Source organism: Oryx dammah, unplaced genomic scaffold (genome assembly GCF_014754425.2).
Source record: "Oryx dammah isolate SB20612 unplaced genomic scaffold, SCBI_Odam_1.1 HiC_scaffold_2, whole genome shotgun sequence".
Classification (NCBI taxonomy): Eukaryota; Metazoa; Chordata; class Mammalia; order Artiodactyla; family Bovidae; genus Oryx; species Oryx dammah.
Genome location: NW_024070186.1, coordinates 13,553,212 through 13,570,504, shown reverse-complemented (window position 1 = coordinate 13,570,504; position 17,293 = coordinate 13,553,212). Strand labels below are relative to the sequence as shown.

The 17,293-nt window shown below is 58.0% G+C and overlaps 1 protein-coding gene across 1 annotated transcript in view; it reads left to right on the top strand.

Moving 5' to 3' along the window:
* Window positions 1-14,714, top strand: part of PDXK (pyridoxal kinase) — a 30,423-nt gene extending 15,709 nt beyond the window's left edge. The window contains exons 3-11 of the mRNA XM_040266986.1: window positions 1,332-1,436; window positions 2,035-2,118; window positions 2,828-2,874; window positions 3,697-3,782; window positions 4,855-4,900; window positions 6,885-6,996; window positions 7,888-8,024; window positions 9,071-9,137; window positions 9,401-14,714. Of these exons, the coding sequence (XP_040122920.1) occupies window positions 1,332-1,436; window positions 2,035-2,118; window positions 2,828-2,874; window positions 3,697-3,782; window positions 4,855-4,900; window positions 6,885-6,996; window positions 7,888-8,024; window positions 9,071-9,137; window positions 9,401-9,513 (797 nt within the window). The 3' untranslated portion in view covers window positions 9,514-14,714. The remainder of the gene's footprint in view (window positions 1-1,331; window positions 1,437-2,034; window positions 2,119-2,827; window positions 2,875-3,696; window positions 3,783-4,854; window positions 4,901-6,884; window positions 6,997-7,887; window positions 8,025-9,070; window positions 9,138-9,400) is intronic.
* The last annotated feature ends 2,579 nt before the right edge of the window (window positions 14,715-17,293 follow it).

The window sequence follows — 17,293 nt, the reverse complement described above, 5'->3', positions numbered from 1 at the left end:
GCAACACCTCGATCCTGCATTCTGGCCTCGAGGACCGCAGGGGCCTGTGGTTCTCGATCACAGCAGTCCTCGGACAAGAATGCGGTACACATGCTGTGGGGTCAAGCCCCACGATGTCGGGAATTCCCTGGTGGTCCACTGGTTAGGATTTCGTGCTTTCACTGCCAAGTGTCCGGGTTCAGTCCCTAGTTTGGGACCTGAGATCCCATAAGATCTGCACAACAAGAACCACAACAAACAACCCACCCTGTCTGGAAGGATGTTCGGAAAACCACGGGTCGGGAGTGACTGTGGTTCCTCCCACCCGGACCATGGAATTTTGTGGCAGCAACACCTGTCGGGATCCAGCCAGGGCTGCTGGCTCTTAGCAGAACCAGAACCTGTGGGGACAGCCTGGTGAGGGATGGGTCACCTTGTCTCAGGACCCTCCCTGCTCCTTCCCCTCCTGACCCGTGAATGGGGATCCACCAGAGGCCGTGCTTTCCTGGAGAACAGCTGATGGGTCGTCGGGCGTTTCCCTATGTGCTTTTTCAGAGGCTGCTCTGCAGTGGCCAGGGCCTCCCCCGACGCACACACAGAGAGCCCTGCAGCCCCTTCGCCAGGCCCACAGCTGGTCCTGTACTTATGGTCTGCCTCTTGTGGTCGGTACTCAACTCTGTTCTTGCAGAAATCAGGCCTCCCGAGGCTCTACCTTATGTCTTTAGAAACTCATCCATTCAAGGGGTACCTCTTGGCATTAGGGCTGCCAGGGACAAACTTGCCATGGGTGGACTGCGGGGTGTCCTTGGTGGGTGACCAGGTGAGGGCCCACTGCCTGCCTGGGTAGCAGCTTCACCTGGGTGCCTGTCAGGCCAAGAACCCAGGCTGCAGCCTCTTTCCAGTTCATGTCTGACTCTCAGTCAGGATTTGGCCTGAGACTTGGATAGGTTTCAGCTCACCTTGGATGGGAGCAGGGATGTAAGAAGTTCCTACCTGCCAGGGTGCCCAGGTGACTGTTCAGGCCACTTGGCCTGGATAGGAGACGCACACAGCAGAGTCTGGCAACGCTGGGGACCGTGACTTGTGGGGCCGCCCCCAGGTGCCCCACTGAAGGACGGGCAGAAATCACGCAGCCCTGCGTCCCACCTGTCAGTGCGACGCAGGCAGCACAGGTGTCCTTAGGGGCTGCTGAGTGGTCCTCACTGCACTGGAAGGGCAGGTGGGCCCTCGACTCAGTGATAACCCCAGGATGTGCTTTGTGGGGGGACCTGCCGAGTCTCTGTGCCCTGGTGACCTCACGCAGCATTGGGGCCTCACGTGGTCTGCTCTGCCCCCTACCCCACCCCCACCAGGCTACTCACACTGGAAGGGCCAAGTGCTGAATTCAGACGAGCTCCAGGAGCTGTACGACGGGCTGAAGCTGAATAGCGTGAATCAGTATGACTACGTGCTCACGGGTGAGCCCAGGGGCATGGACAGGGAACCAGGCCTGCCTCCCGCCCAGGTGGGCTGGTGGGAGACCCAGAGCACCCCAACCCAGCTGCTCCCTCTCCTGCCACCCGCAAGGAGGGATGGTCATGCCTCCAGGAGGAGCTCAGTGGGGCCCTCGTGACTGCCACATCCGGGTAGTGACCTTGGGGGTCCTGGCTGTGCCACATCTCCACACCGGGATCCCCGTGCCCATGGCTGGGGACAAGTACAGTGTTGGGAAAGGGTCAGAGGTGAAAACACTCCTGTGAGCGACGTGCTGGCATCTGGTGTGTAATCCCACGTAGTTGCGTTTATTTATACACGTGGTGAGATGTGAACATGCTTATTCTGTAAAGTGGAGGGGAGGAAGGAAAGTGCTGCTCCTTCAACCCATGGGTTCTTCCTCTCCTGTAAAAGTTAGCATGTCTCCCAGGAAATGGCCCATGTCCCCTGGGTGCCTGCAGTTGGGACGCTTGTCTCGGCGGCAGATCTGGGCTCTGCCTACCACTCTCCAGGCAGGTAGGTGTGATGGCGCTGGGTCTCCTCTGCCGTGGTTGGTGACAAGAGTCTGTGTCCCTCCCTAAGGCTACACACGGGACAAGTCCTTCCTGGCCATGGTGGTGGACATCGTGCAAGAGCTGAAGCAGCAGAACCCCAGGCTCGTGTATGGTAGGCGCTGGGGTCCTCTTCCTTCCGGGTGCCCCCAGCTGGGCCTCCAGAGACAGGAGCCTGAAAGGCATCTTCACCATGAATCTGGTGTCGGTCTGGGGCGCATGAGAGAGGCTGTGATCAATGTCAGGTTGGGTGGGTATGTGAGACCACCCTGTCCCTGGGGGGTTAGGATGAGAGACTCCCCCGGTGGGGCCCCGACAGAAAATGTAAAATGCCAGGTAAAGAGGAAAATGAGGATGGGGGTGCTATGTTTTTCCCGTTTTATTTTTTTAAATATGTATTTGTGTTTGGCAGTGCCAGGCCGTCACTGCGCCTAGGCTCTCTCTAGTTGCAGCACATGGGGGCTGCTGGTTGCGCTGCTCAGGCTTCTCATTGCGGTGGGCTTGTGTTGTGGAGCACGGGCTGTAAGGCCCTCGGGCTTCAGTAGTTGAGGCACGTGGGCTCAGTAGCTTCGCTCCCGGGCTCTGGAGCACAGGCTCTGTAGTTGTGGTGCAGAGGCTTCGTTGCTCCACAGCATGTGGGATCTTCCTGGACCAGGGGTTGAACCCATGTCTCCTGCACTGGCAGGCAGATTCTTAACCACCGGGCCTCCAGGGAAGTGCACTTTTCCTGTTTTAGCTGCGTGAGTGGAACTTAACCAAACAAGCCTGGGGGCCCCTCTGGACAGCCGCAGGTTTGCTGCTAAGGTGCACTTTTGTGTCCACAGTGTGCGACCCCGTGATGGGAGACCAGCGCAATGGAGAAGGCGCCATGGTTAGTGCGTCCTCGCGTGTTCAGGGGAGGTCAGCGGGGCTGGGCACCAGGGCCTTCTCGGTGTCTACCTGGGTGAGATGCTGCTTGCAGACCTGAAGGCTGCCCTGTCAGGAAGGAGCAGCGGGGCTGGCAGAGGGGGTTCTGTGGAGGCCCGAGAGCAGGGGTTTTAGGGCCATGCGTCCTTGTTGTAGCTCAAGCAGCCACAGATAATTTGCAAAAGGATGAATGTGGCTGTTTTCTAATCAGATTTTAGGTGTGGACACTTGAGCTTAAATTTGCTCTAGTTTTCATGTGTCACAAAATGTTGTTCAGTCACTAAGTTGTGTCCGACTCTTTGCGACCCTATGGACTGCAGCACGCCAGGCTTCCCTGTCCGTTACCATCTCTTGGAGTTTGCTCAGACTCGTGTCCATTGAGTCAGTAATGCTGACTAATCATCTCACTTTGTGCTGCCCCCTTCTTTTGCCTTCAGTCACGAAGTACTGGTTTCCTTTTGACTCCCTGCCACCCCCCGCAACCATTTAAAACCATAGAAGTCACTTTAGCCCACCAATGACACGCCAGCTGGCAATGGGCCTGGGCTCCGGCCCCTGACCAGGGGTAGAGTGGGTGGTGTCCTCATGGAGATGGGGTGGAGAGCCGCCGGTGGGGACCTGACCTGGATCATCAGGATGGAAGGGCTCTCCCAGCCCTGCCTTGGGGTCCCTGCAGCACGAGCCCCCTAAGTTGTCCTGCCCCCACCCCCATGGGTCAGCCTGCCCCCCTCACCCCAGGTCCCGCCCCTGCTCCCACGGATCAGCCTGCTCTGTCTTCTCCCCACAGTACGTCCCCGATGACCTCCTCCCCGTTTACAGAGAGAAGGTGGTACCCGTCGCAGACATCATCACCCCCAACCAGTTTGAGGCTGAGTAAGTCCCCGGAACCAGCCCGGGGCCATCAGGCCCCTACCCCTTGGGGAGAGTGACAGGGACCGAGCCGGAGCGGTCCCAGTGTGCGGGGCAGGTCCTCCCATGTCGGGGAGCCACCGGCCCAACTGAGCGCTAGGGCGGGTGCCACTCATCAGCCGCAGTGGTTAGTCTTCTCACCCTGACTCCCTGAGGTCATGCTGACCCCCAGCCATGTTCCCGAACAGCAGGCGCCTCTTGGGGACAGGAAGGGACAGAGGTGCCCTGAAGAGCCTGACAACAGCCTACGGGATGGAGAGCCCACAGCAGCTGATGCAGGCTCCCCCCTGGAGCTTTGAAGCCCGTGTCCTAAATCTCTACATGAGGTTCAAAGGACTGTGCCGACTCCCTGCCCAGTGTCCTGTGTCCAGGGGTCTTCCTTGGATGTCCCACCCTGCTACCCCCGATGACTGGGGGAGCCAGGTGCCCAGGGAGTGACAAGTAGGCTCCTGGCCTGTGGGGCCTGGCTAAGCGCTTCAGTGAGTGGGTTCCCATAGTGTCCAGCTCTGTTGGACCATCAGCCACAGCCCCTCGGGCTCCGAGACCGCCCCTTAAAGTAGGGATGGGGCTCCTGGATTCTTGGGGACTGGGGTTCCCTGACCAGGACCAGCCGATCCTGAGGGATGGCGGCTCGCTCAGCTGTCCCTGGTGGTTGGTGGCTCGTGTGAATGTAGCAAACCAAGGTTACAGCTGTTTGACTGTGTGGACGCTGGCCACCCTCACGGGCACTCTGCTGTGACCATGCCTGGCTGCCATTCCTCATTGTTAACATGCAGTCATCAACCATAATCTGGGATTTCACCACCCCCTGTGACTTATGAGTCCCCTTTTTTTTTTTTTTTAATGAGTCCCTTTTAAAGCTGACTCAGTAATATGAGTCAAACCCCAGACATGGTATCCACCTGATCCTTGATGGCTGGCAGATGCCAAGTCAGTTCCCAGTGGGCAGGAGGGGTCACCAGTGCACCAGAGCCCCAGACTCTTACAGGTGGGCTCCGGGGAAGCAGTGGCTCACCTGTGCCTGCCTGTCTTCCAGGTTGCTGACTGGGAGAAAGATCCACAGCCAGGAAGAAGCTTTGGAGGTAAGGAGACCTTCCTGAACCTGGCATGGGATGGATAGCCCTGCTTGTGGTGGGGTGGACAGCCACCTGCCCTCAGGCATGGGAGATGGGCGCCCTCATGGCCAGCATCCAGCTTCCCATCAGCCAGCCAGGGACACGTTGTAAATGCTGTTTCAGCCACTTGTTGGTCATGGGCAGCCTAGTGTCTATTGGCTCTGGGTGCCTCCACTGCTCATCACAGCTGTCCCCATAGGAGGGTCCAGGGCAGCCGTCCCGAAGTGCTGCAGAAAGGGTGCCTTAGAAGGACAGAAGTTTGCTCTGACTTCTGGGTCAGAAGAACACGGTGGGCTGGCCGTGTTCTGTCTGTTCTGCAGGAGAACCCCTTCCAGCCTGTCCCCTACCCTCTGGAGGTGACTAGCAGTCTTCGGCATCCCCAGGCTTGTGAGCATCACCCCAGTCTCTGTGTGTATCTACAGGGTGTGTCCCATCTGTGTGCACTTGGTGAGAGTGCGTGGAGGTGTGTGCACACAATGAGGGTGAAGATTTTTTGCACAGAGTGGATTTGTCCCTCGGGGGCTGGCTGGGGTTTCTGGAGTCCGCAGTTGGGAGTCCAGACAGGAAGTGGGGGCTGGGCTTCCCTGCAGCCCTGGGTGAGATTTCTTCAGAGTTCTTTTCAACCTTCCCTCAGGACTTGCTCAGGTCCATAGGTCTCCTGCCAGGATTCTGCTTTAGGTGGGGCTTACCACCCCTGGGCTGAGTGTGCAGAGCACCAGGGCCTCCAGGGCCTCACACCTTCCACTCTGGGCCTTTTCAGAGGCTGTGCTCACTTCACAGCCCAGGAAACACGCTCAAAGGAGCCAGGGCCCTGGGCCAGAGCTGGTGGCGGCCAGTCGTGGTCACACCTGGACCCGTGGCTGTGTGTGTGTTTCCCCGATAGGCAGAGGGCTCGCTGGTGCAGGAGAGCGGGGCGGAAGGAACCCCTTCGCTGCTTTGAGAGTCTTGTTTTGAGTGGCCAGGGGTGTCAGGATGACCCCATCTCACTGGCCTGCCTTGGGAACTAGAGGACATTTCTGGTACCAGGGGCAGGGGTGCTGTGTTGACGGCATGGCCCCTTGCGGTGCTGTGATTCTGTGCGTGCCTTCAGGGTGTGTACGCGTAGTGTATGGGGAGAGTATGCGTACATTTGGGGTATGTGCATGTGTTGTGTGTCTGAGAGTATAGTGTGTAGGTGCATGCAGATGGGTGTGCTCTGGGTGCACAGGTGTGTGTGTGTGGCAGAGGACTCATCTCCCAGAGTCTGCTTGGCCAGGCCCCCACCCGCGGGCTAACCCATGCTGCACTGAGGCATTGGCATGGGGAAGACAGGATGTCCATTCCTCATTAGGACACGACCCTCTGGCTGGCGGCCTCCCCTGCCGCAGGCCCTGCTGGGTCAGTAGTGGTCGCTTCCTCCCACCTGGCATGAGCCCTGCCCGCTCCCCTCCATCCACTCTGGCTTAGCTGCACTTTGCTGCACGGTGCCCCCAGTGCGTGTGCTGCTGGGGAGGAAGGGCGTATGTGTCTGTTGAATGAGTAGAAGATGAGTTTGAAGCTTCCCAGGACGGACGGGGTGGAATCTCTTGTTGCCTGGAGGTTGCCAGGCATGGCTTCTGCCACCCCAGAGCCCTGGTGAGGGAAGATGGGAGGACCATGGCCTGGCGGGTTGGCTCCCTCCAGGGTTTGGGCACAGGTTGGGTGCAGGGTGGGGGCTGACAGGCGTGCACCCTTGGACTTGAAGCTCGGGGTGGGGGTGGGGAACTGGGATACCGCTATGACCTGGCCAAGCGGTCAGTACGGGGTACTGGGAGTGTCGGGGGCATTGGGCGAGGCCATGGTGTGGCTCGCACATTCTCAGCCTCTGCCTCCCTCCCACCCAGACTCTAAGTCTGAAGGGTATGAGGGGGCGGTGGGGGCAGCTCCCTGGCTGCGGCTGGGGCGTGGCTAATGCGCTCCCTGTGTCTGGCAGGTGATGGACATGCTGCACTCCATGGGCCCGGACACGGTGGTCATCACCAGTTCGGACCTGCTGTCCCCGAGGGGCAGTGACTACCTGATGGCGCTGGGGAGCCAGAGGACACGTAGGTCCCCACCCGGCGCTGCGCTCCCTCCTGCTGCAGGTCCCTGGAGGCTTCCGAGGCTGGGTTCTGTGGAGAGAAAATCCTGCCTGACTCGGCACTGGCCAGCTTTCTCTTCCCAACACCTTTCTTCTTCCAAGACCAGATGGGAAACAGAATCAGGAGAGGTTTCTGTGATTGGGATCCAGTGAGCGTGGGGTGCTGACCGCTTCCCCAGGGTCACCACGCAGTGCTCCGTGTCCATTGCCAAGCTGGTAGCACAGTATTGGATAGCGTCCCCTCTTAACAGACTCCAGGGTCACGGGGACCAGCCAGCTGGAGCCCAGCTGCTAGGGAAACCAGGCATCTCCCCACCCTCACCCCACCTGACCTCGGAGCTGGTCCTGGTGTTGACATCACTGGGAGTTCGTCTCACACTCTGCCGTGTCGGTATTTTAATTACGCTGCCACAGCGTAAAACGACAGAAGCCTGTGGTCACCTCACTGGCCCAGAGAGCAGTCCCACACGCATGGCTTTCTGTCTGTGCGAAAGGACACTTACACTCGCAGACGCGCATGCACACACGCCCGCACACGCAGCCCTACTCCAGCCAGTCCACGTGGTCCCTACAGCTCTGAATCTCCCGCGGCTCCTGCTGCACCAGCCCGGCATGTGCTGGCCCCTCGTCTTCAGGCTGCGCACTGTCCCCCACAGGCCGCTCTGACTGTGTAGCCCTCTGGGGCTCCACTCCCTCACTTTCTCACTTGGGAGGGGCGGTCATTGGGGAGCGTGGGGATCCAGGCGGGCTGAGCCCCCGACACTGTGCAGGGGCAGGCTGGCCAGTTCCCAGGCCACACTGCGGGGCCTCTGCCGGCGGAGGATCTGGGGCCCCAGATGCTGGACTCTCCCCCCAGGGGCTCCTGACGGCTCTGTGGTGACGCAGCGCATCCGCATGGAGACGCACAAGGTGGACGCGGTCTTCGTGGGGACTGGGGACCTCTTCGCTGCCATGCTCTTGGCGTGGACACACAAGCACCCCAACAACCTCAAGGTCAGCGGGGCACAAAGGGGACAGGACGTTAAGATGCTGGAGTTGGCCGGGTCAACTCACGGGGGGTCCTGAGCCCAGTGAAATCTCAGGGCTTCGTGGGGACACAGGAGTTGCGGCCTGAGCAACTCAAGGTCCACAAGCATCCCAGGGAGGGAAATCCAGGGGCAGGGCATCCCAGAACACAGTCCCTGCGGTCAGACCTGCTGGAGACCCATCTCTTCCTACGGAATGTCCCCTGTCTGTCCCTCCACCAACTTGGTGTGTGAATGTCTGCAGTGCCTCTGTGTGCTAGCCAGGCAAGCAATTGCAAGACTGGGTTGGTAACCTGGGGGATGGCATCCTTGCTGTGTGCTGCGTGGTCAGGCAGAGGCGTCACAACTGTGTCCTTTGACCTCCGTCTGCACTGCCCTCCTTCACTGGGGGCATGTGTGTACCCTCCCTGGTGGTCAGCATGGCTGGGTGCCCCGGTTGGTGTTGTGACATACAGGGCCCTTCCCATCACCTGCAAGGCTTGGGTGAGTGCGGTGACTCCAAGCCAACATTCTTCTGTTCCTCTTCCTCCTTCCTCCCTGGAGGGCAGAGGGTGAGCTCAGACCCTGCCTCACTGCCCGCTGGAAGCCCGATGCCTAGACCGAGGCCTCATGGGGCTGCCCCCTGCCGAGCCTGAGTTCAGCTCAGCCCAGATCCCACTGTCAGGGAGGGAGTCTGCTTGCCTACCTGGTACTGCTGAGCCCTGTCTTTAACTGTGAAAGGCCAGCACGCAGGGACTCTGGCCAGCCTGGGGCAGGGGCTCTTTCCTGTGTACATTCTTTATAACAGATTCATTCTCAAAATGCTTATTAAGCACCTACTACGTGCCAGGCAGTCCTGACACTTGCCTGCGGCCTGTTTAGCGCACAGTCCTCTCTGCTCTGCTCTCTTGGTGGGGGAAGTGTGTGATCGTGGAGCTAGCGCCCTGTTGGTGGGCAGTGTCCATCCGGGCAGCATGGGGGTTGGGGGCAGAGCGCCCTGTGTGGGCAGGGCTCAGTGTCCTCCCCTCCCTGCAGGTAGCCTGTGAGAAGACCGTGTCAGCTATGCACCACGTTCTGCAGCGGACCATCAAGTATGCAAAAGGTAGGCCTGGCAGGCCGGCGGGAGGGCAAGGTGTGGGGCAGCGTCATGCAGGGCCGAGGCTCCCGCTGTCTCCCTGGCCAGGGCCTTCAGGGCTAGGGAGGGGCAGCATGGTGGAGCAGCATGTCCATCCCTGCTGAGATGGACATTCAGGGATGAGCCTTGGGGGCTCACCCCAAAGGCAAAGGGAAGGAAGAGAGAAGTTCGGAATGACACTCCCCCTGCCCCGCCCTGGCCCTGTCCTCAATGCTCCGCTTGTCCTGCAGCCAAGTCTGGGGAAGGAGTGAAACCCAGCCCCGCCCAGCTGGAGCTGAGGATGGTGCAGAGCAAGAAGGACATTGAGAGCCCCGAGATCGTCGTCCAGGCCACGGTGCTGTGAGAGCCACGCGAACCCGCCTCCGTCACGCCCAGTGTTAGGTGTCTCCGTTTCCGCCCTTGTGAAAAATGTAACGTCTGCCTTAGAGGTGTGACTGAAACTTGGTATTTTTTTTCTTTCGTGAGTGTCCAGCATTCACTGGTCTTAATTGTGAAAATGTGCCAGTTGTGCTTTTTAAAAATAACAAAATGATCACAGAGATTTGTAATTTGGGACCCCCAGTTCCCCTCCTCCAAGGTTCCTGGAAAACCAGCTCCATGTTCAGGTCTCTGGGCCCCGGGCTGGCTTGGGGCACATGGCGTGTCCCCTTCCTGAGCACGGGGCCCAGGGAGACCACAGGGTCCGCCTCTCGCAGCGAGTCAGGAGTTAGTGTTCATGTCCAGAAAAATGATGTAAATGTCTTTATCCTTGCTCTGAGCTCACCTCTGTGTTCCCTGTTCAGAATGTTTTGCCTCTTGCTTTGCTGCAGGGCAGCCCCCGGGGGTTTCAGGGTCTCCGCTTCTGTTCTTGGTATGAACGAGTTCCTGAAGCCCGGACGCACAAACGCTGCACAGTCACTTTGGCAGGGACCTTCCCAAGACCCCGGACATCTGCACATCTCTCGTGTTTCAGGAAGGGGGGCGGCCGTGTAACTCAGCATCCCTAGGCGCCCCCGTGGGACAGAGGCTGGTGTGTGGCTGAGGGCGCCTGTGGGTCTTCAGGCTCCTTATGGTCAAGCCGGTCAGTCGCATGCTGTGTGTGTACTTGCCGCCCACTGCTGGTGACAGATGTGTCCAGGGGCAGAGGTGGGCACCTGCCCCGCCCCCCGCTGGTGTGTGCAACTCCACCCCCAGTTCTCTTCTCCCCCTGCCCTCGCTCTCCTGTGCCCTCCGGGTGCCAGGAAGCAAGGCGCAGCTCCGCCCCTCCCCACTGTGGGTGGGGCACAAGCCCTGACACCAGTCCCCTCGTCCCCTGCTTGGGTCACCTCCCCAGCTCCCGCCCAGAACTTTGAGGACCCTCCCCCAGCGTGGATCCTGGCAGGGTGTCCCCATGCTCAGAGCCCACCCCCAACTCTGGGGCCTGTGGGGTTTGCATCTCTCGGAAGCCCACAGCCTGGAGGGAAACAGAGAGACCACAGGATGTCGGGGCCCAGATAGGCATCCCTGGGGAAGCAGGCTCTCCTAGGGCAGCCCCGGCCCCACAGGCAGGACCTCTCCTGAGGCTGGGCCTCTGTCTCCAGGATGCTCACCGCCTCAGGGGCCACCTTATTCCCTGTGTTGAAGATGCCCCCGGGTGAAGGCAGGCTGGTCTCCCCTGGACTCTGTACCCTCTCTCATCTTTCTTCCCAGCTCCGCTCATGTTCTGAATGTTGTAACTCGGGCATTAGTTCTGTGTACAGGGTCAGGGTTCTCAGCTCCCTGCAGTGGCCAGTGGGTCAGTGGGTCAGGGCATGTGTCCCTGTCCTGGTTCCTGGTCCCTGCAGCACCCACTGGCCTAGGAGGAGCAGGAAGACCTGGTGAGGGACAGCCCCCCAGTAGGGCAGCCAGGGACCCACCATAGTCCCACAGGGCTCTGGCCTTCACGGAGCCTTTCGTGGAAAAGACAGTCCCTGCCAACTAGAGCTCGGAGATGGCCACACTGCCAGCCCATGGGAAATCTTTTTTTCTTTCTTTCTTTTTGTTTCCTGTTTTTTTTTTTAAAAAAAAGAAAAAAAAAAAAAACTTAGGGAGAGCAAGTGTAAGATGACATACACTTGTAAGCAAGAAACTTGATATCTCAACAAGATGGTGAAAACCCTCCCCCAAAATATGGTGTTGGGGGTAGCAGCTTGTTTTGTGTGCACCGTGAAGTTAAAGAAAAATGCAGTTGGCAAACAGTGTGCTTGTTGGTCCTGGCCCCCACTGTGGGTTTAGCTCTTAATTCTCAGGATCATGCACAGAACAATCAGAACTGTTCCACCGGTAAAACCGTGAGCTCTTCTGTCTGCTGGAACTATGAAGCCACAGCTGGGAGGAGAGCCGGGGCACTAGAAGAAGGAAACTGGGGCTCCCGGGAGTGTCTGGGCACTCGGGACCCACAGGGAGACCCTTAGCTTCTGGGAGAACCACCTCCAACCTCCCCACGCAAGCACATTGTGCTCTTTGCCGTGATGTTGCTGAACCTGGGTATCACAGGCGCCTTTCCCTGGGAACCTAGTCCATCTGTCACAACAACAGCAGAGGTCCTGGCTGTCTCATCAGAATTTCCCATCCAGAACTTACCTGTGCCCGGCGGCAGTGGGTTCTGATACAGTTTGGGTCCAAGTTAGATTAACCTTTTAATTTTTTTTACTTTCTATAGTTGAGTAACATAGAAAATAGTAATTTAAGATGAGAGCTCTATTGGCCCTGAAAGGCTTGCTTATTATTCCCAGGGTGTTGATTTCAAACCTTCTCCTGGAGACCTTAGAGACAGATTACAAAACATGGTCCTTCTTCTTCAGCCAGCCTTGAATCAGTGCCAAGTCCTGCAGAGGTAGCCAGCCTAGTCTGCACTGTTTTTGTGAGAAGTGTCAGCGATGGTAGAAAACGATGCTCTGTTATCCTTGAATCTGTCAGACCCAGTCTTCAGAGTATGCTTAAGTTCACAGTGGCTGAGCCTGTCTTGGGCTCCTGACCTTCTCATTGCTGGGACCTCCTGTTCACTCATCAGCTCCCACCGTAGAGGAGCGGACACTGTTCTTTCTGGAGGCCCCTGGGCCGCACTGTGCACACGCCCTCTCGGGACCACCTGCGTGGGGCGGCGGGGCCCGTGCCTGTGACCACAGAACTGGGCTGTGCTCCATGCCAGAATAACCCGCCCTGGCTGCCTGCCTGGTCTCAGGTTCCCCTCTGCGGGAGGGGTCTGCTCAGGACCACCAGCACCTGCCTGGGCCAGAAGGAGAGGAGCACGTTGAGCAGAGTGGTATGTGCCCACAGGGCCGCTGCCACATGGTCCTGGCTTTCTGAGTCTGAGTGGCAGCCACGCGGCCCCCAGACTCAGTTCTGAGATCCCAGGCCCACCCATTTCGGGTCCACACCACCTCCCGCTGCCTGGCTGGTGGCGGCTTCCCTTCTCATCAACCCGAGTAGCTGTCTGCATCCGGACTCCCTGGAGAGCTGACTCCCGTGTTTCCTGAGGGAGGCTGCAGGTGGATGTGCCCGTGGGCACTCAGAGAGACCCCTGGCCCTCGAGAAGGCAGGCCTTCTCCCCTCTGGGAGCCCAGGTCTATGGCTTGAGGCCAGGAAGCCTTGAACTTGGGCCTGCTTGGTCAGGATGCATGTCTTCTCCCCAGAAGAATCCGCCCCCCTCCTGCAATGTTCTCCAGGTCTGCCCATGAGAGCCAGTCAGGCTGGTCCCCTACCAAGCAGGGATCGAGCGACTGCACACGTGTGGCCTTGCAGCCTTGTGCAGAGCTGCCACACCTGAGTCTGTGTCAGCTTCTGCAGCCAAGAGCATCCTGAGCAGGAGCCTGCTTTTGTAGACAGCTCTGTTGTTTTCAGAGGGCTTCCCAGGTGGCGCTAGTGGTAAATAGCCCGCCTGCCGGTGCAGGAGATGTAAGAGATGCAGGTTCGATCCCTGGGTTGGGAAGATCCCCTGGAGAAGGGCTTGGCAACCCACTCCAGTGTTCTTGCCTGGAGAATCCCATGGAGAGAGGAGCCTGGTGGGTTGCAGTCCATGGTGTCGCACAGAGTCACTACTAAAGCGACTTAACACTCTGGTTTGAGTCCTGCCTTCCTTCCGGTCTCTGCCAGCAGGGGGCAGTGAGGGCACAGGTCCTGCAGCACACTCCCTCCGCCCCCGCCCGCCACCCTGTGATGCAACACAGCTGCCACCCTCTAGGGATGTTTCTTCAGGGGCTCTCCTGTCTGGCGATCAGAACCAGGATTTGTAGTCTGTTCACTGCATGGGGAGGGGGGCCCTGAGTGAGTCTGCCACATGGCCCAGGGTCTCAGTTATATAAAACCTTGAGCTCTCCTTAGCTCCTGTCTTCCCCTGGACTCCAGCAGTTCATCCTTGGTGCAAGACATCTTGTTCTTAATGTGCAAAGACACCGATCAAGAAATGTTTTCTTACAAGGTACATTCCTGCCTTTCACTAGAGGTCTTTGCTCACAACAGGGTGTGTTCGTTTGGTCATTTGGCAAGTAATTTTAGGTCTGGCTTAGAGAATATTTTAAAACTTTCTATGAATGGAAAGTTCTTTTAAGAATTTTCTTTTTAACTCCTGGCAGAGTAAACAGGCGTTTTTAAAGCTCTCCACTGTCAGAGCTGAGCAGAGCCCTGTGCTCAGAGAGGGGCCCTAAGCTCCAGGGTTGCAGTGAAGGATGCTCCTGGCCCCTCAGCAGCCCAACTTTCTGCAGCAGGAAACATGCTTGGAAGGACATGCCATGAGCCACTCAGCCTGGCCGGGGGCAGCACTGTCCTGCGAGAGCCGCCCTCCGCCCAGCATGATCAGGCAGACAGAGGGGGCACACTGCCCTCGGGCCCTTTGCTCAGGAGCCCCCCAGACAGGGGCCTTCATCCTTGTGCAGCCAAGGATACAGAGCTGGGTCAGCGGGTTCTGGACCACTGTTGCTTTCTCACCCAGCCCCCAGCTTCCGGCACAAGGAAGGTGAGTGGGGTCATGACCAGGATGGAGGAGGGACAGACAAAGGGAATGGATGAGCCTGGCAGCAGTGCCCTCAGTGTGCCCCAAAGAGTGAAGAGGGGATAGAGGCAATTTGTGCATTTCTGAAAAATACCTGGGACCATTGTCTTGGTGATGGGAGACGTCAGTGTTGATGCTGGGGAGGTGGAAGTGAATTCCTACTTCACTCCACGCAGCCCTTGAGGGATAAGGCGTGTGTGGGTGGCGTGTTGAATGTTTTTGGCTTCAAAGCTGCATACTTCTAGAATTTTACTCGGGATTTCCCGCAACGGTTACAAACCTGGACCCGCAGGAGGACTGAGGCTCTGACTCAGGCCAGTTGGTGCCGACCCTGTCCTTCCAGAATCTGGGGGAAATGATACAACCCTGGGACCAGAGGGGCTCCCTGCGCTTCCGGCGATGGTTTCACTAGCCCTGTGCTCTACTTGCCAGCCCCACCTACTGTGCGCCTGTGGATGTGTTTTAAACATAAACCCCTTGCAGCGCTGTCGAGGCTGTGTCTGTCTGTTCTGGTCTTACTGACTTATGATTATCACAAATAAATATTTTCATGGTGATGCTGTTGAAGTGTGGTTTCTTTTTCCCAGAGGAACTTAGTTCCCCTGTGGCCAGACGTCCTATCCATCTCACCCTCTCTGTCTTCTGCCCTGGAAGTGGGGGTGGGGATTGTATGGATGCTCCAGGCAGTGGGCTCCAGGCCCTTCGGCTTCCCCCGGGATTGGGCTGGGGATCAGAGGGTGCAGGTCCCTTTCCTGACCCCTCCTGCCTGCTTCTGAGGAGCAGCTCTGGTCACTGGCCAAGCCTCACGCTCCTTCCGGCCTCCTTCACGTCTCGTTGGTGACAGCGCTGGTCTTGTGAGCCTGGCCGGTACCTGCTCTCCCTGCCATCTACTGACACCTTTATAAATAAGTCCGAGGGTCATTTCCAGGCAGCACCAGGCTCCATCGGACGGGCAGGGAGAAGGTGGGCAAGAATGCGGGGTCTTGTCTGAAGCACTTCTGACTCCACCTCTCAAATCCCCTTCTACCAGCCCAGTGCGGCCCTTGAGGCTGGGACACCGATCCTGTGGCTGCTGTAACACATTCCTACCAATTGAGGGGCTTACAGCAACACAGATTTATCCTTTCACAGCCTGGAGGTCAGATGTCTGAAAATGGGTGGGCGGCTCTGGTTCCTTCTTGGGGATCCAGAGAGAATCTCTGACTTGCCTTTTCCATCTTTCTAGAGGCGCCTGCGCCCCTTGGCTCATGGCTCCTTCAGAGCCAGCAGCATAGCCTCTTCAGCCTCCCTCACACTAACCTTCCTGCCTCCCTCTCATGGAGACCCTGTGATGACACTGGGCCCACCTGGCTGCTCCAAGACCAACTCCTCATTTTAAGACGCATCTGCAAAGTCCCTTTTGCTGTGTAGGGTACATCCGTAGGAATCAGGTATTAGGGAGTGCATTGCAAGGAGCTTTCCCAGGGCTCTGGGGTCATAGCCACAGAGTCTCATCCTGTCTGAAACTCTGCCCAATTACAGCATTGACTAAATTCCCCATGAGGTGCAGACTCAGTCTGGCCCCTGCAGCAGGGTCTTAGCCAGCACAAGGCTGGCCCCGGCCCCTTCTGTCTTGTTGCTCTGCTTTCCCTGGGGTGTGGCCCTTGTGTGTGACCTTGGAGGTGGGGGAGAGGGAGAGGAGAGAAGGCACTTTACCCTCCCTCCATCCATCCCTCACCCCGCTTTCTTCCTAAAGTTTCATGGAGATCAATTCACATTTCAGTTTGCCCACTTTGAGTGTAGAATTCGGGGTCTTGTTATGAAGGTAGCAACCCTGGAAAGGATGTTTACGTTTAGCTTTGACAGCTGTCTCTCCCAGCTCAATGGTGTCCTCCAAAAAGGTCCGCCAGAACCTCAGAGTGTGACATTTGGAAACACGGTCTTTGCAGATGTACTAGTTAAGATGAGGTCACACTGCAGCAGGGTGGGGCTCAATCTGGTACCTGGTATCCTGACGAGATGCTGAGGGAAGCAACACGTGATGCGGACACCTAGGGCCTGGCAGCCCTGCCTGGAAACTAAGACTGTGGATTGCATGGGAAGTCGATTGTTGTTGGATAGCATGGAAAGTTGATTGTTGTTAAGTCGCTCAGTCATGTCTGACTCTCTGCAACCCCATGGACTCTAGCCCACCAGGCTCCTCTGTCCATGGGATTCTCCAGGCAAGAATACTGAAGTGGGTTGTTGTTTCCTTTGCCAGGGGATCTTCCTGACCCAGGAACTGAATCTGCATCTCCCTCACATCCTGCATTGGCAGGCAGGCTCTTTACCACTGAGCCACCTGGGAAGCCCGGTGCATTGACAGTAGGGTCCTCCTAGGGGAGGAGAGGGCCTCGAAGCCTGAGATAGGGATGCTTGAAGGATGCACCTGAGGATCTTGACAACCCCTAATTCATCCGGATGCCCCACGCTGCGGCAGGTCACTACCCTTGCCTTTGCTGAAACTCAGCCCCCTCATCTGGAGACCAAGCAACAGTCACACACCTGAGGCAGGTGCTGATGCTTGTTCCTTTCAGGTGGGCCTCCACTGCCTCCTTTGCTCCAGGCCTGTCACCAAGCAGGTTTCAGCCAAGTGGAGAAGGAAGCACAGCCTGGGCTGCTAGGAAGGCCCTACACACCCTGGGAGCACAGGACCAGCTCCTGGGTGCCAGCAGACATGGGGAGCACCAGGTGGGCGGGAGTCTCGGGGTGGGAGATAGGGCTGGGTGCAATGCGTTAGCTACAACAGAAGAACATCTGCTGATGTGGGCCGTCTGTGACTTCAGCTGTGGGTTGATTGTGTCCCCTAACTGCTGCCCCCCACCCGCCCCAGCCCCCTGCCCTGGCTGTGAATGCAGCCTTATTTGGAAATAGGGTCTTTGCAGATACAGTTCAGTTGAATGAGGTCACCCTGGGATAGGGGGCCCTAAGACCTCAGACTCAGGGAAGAAGCCCACGAGAAGACACAGGTGGGGACTGGAGAGCTGCCTCTATAAGCCAAGGTCCCAGCACTGCTGAGAGGCTCCCTGAAACAGACTGGCCACTGGCCCAAAGCAAAGGGGTCAGGGCTGGAGCCCAGCCTCCCCACTACGTGGCCAGGTATGCGGCTCCAACCCGA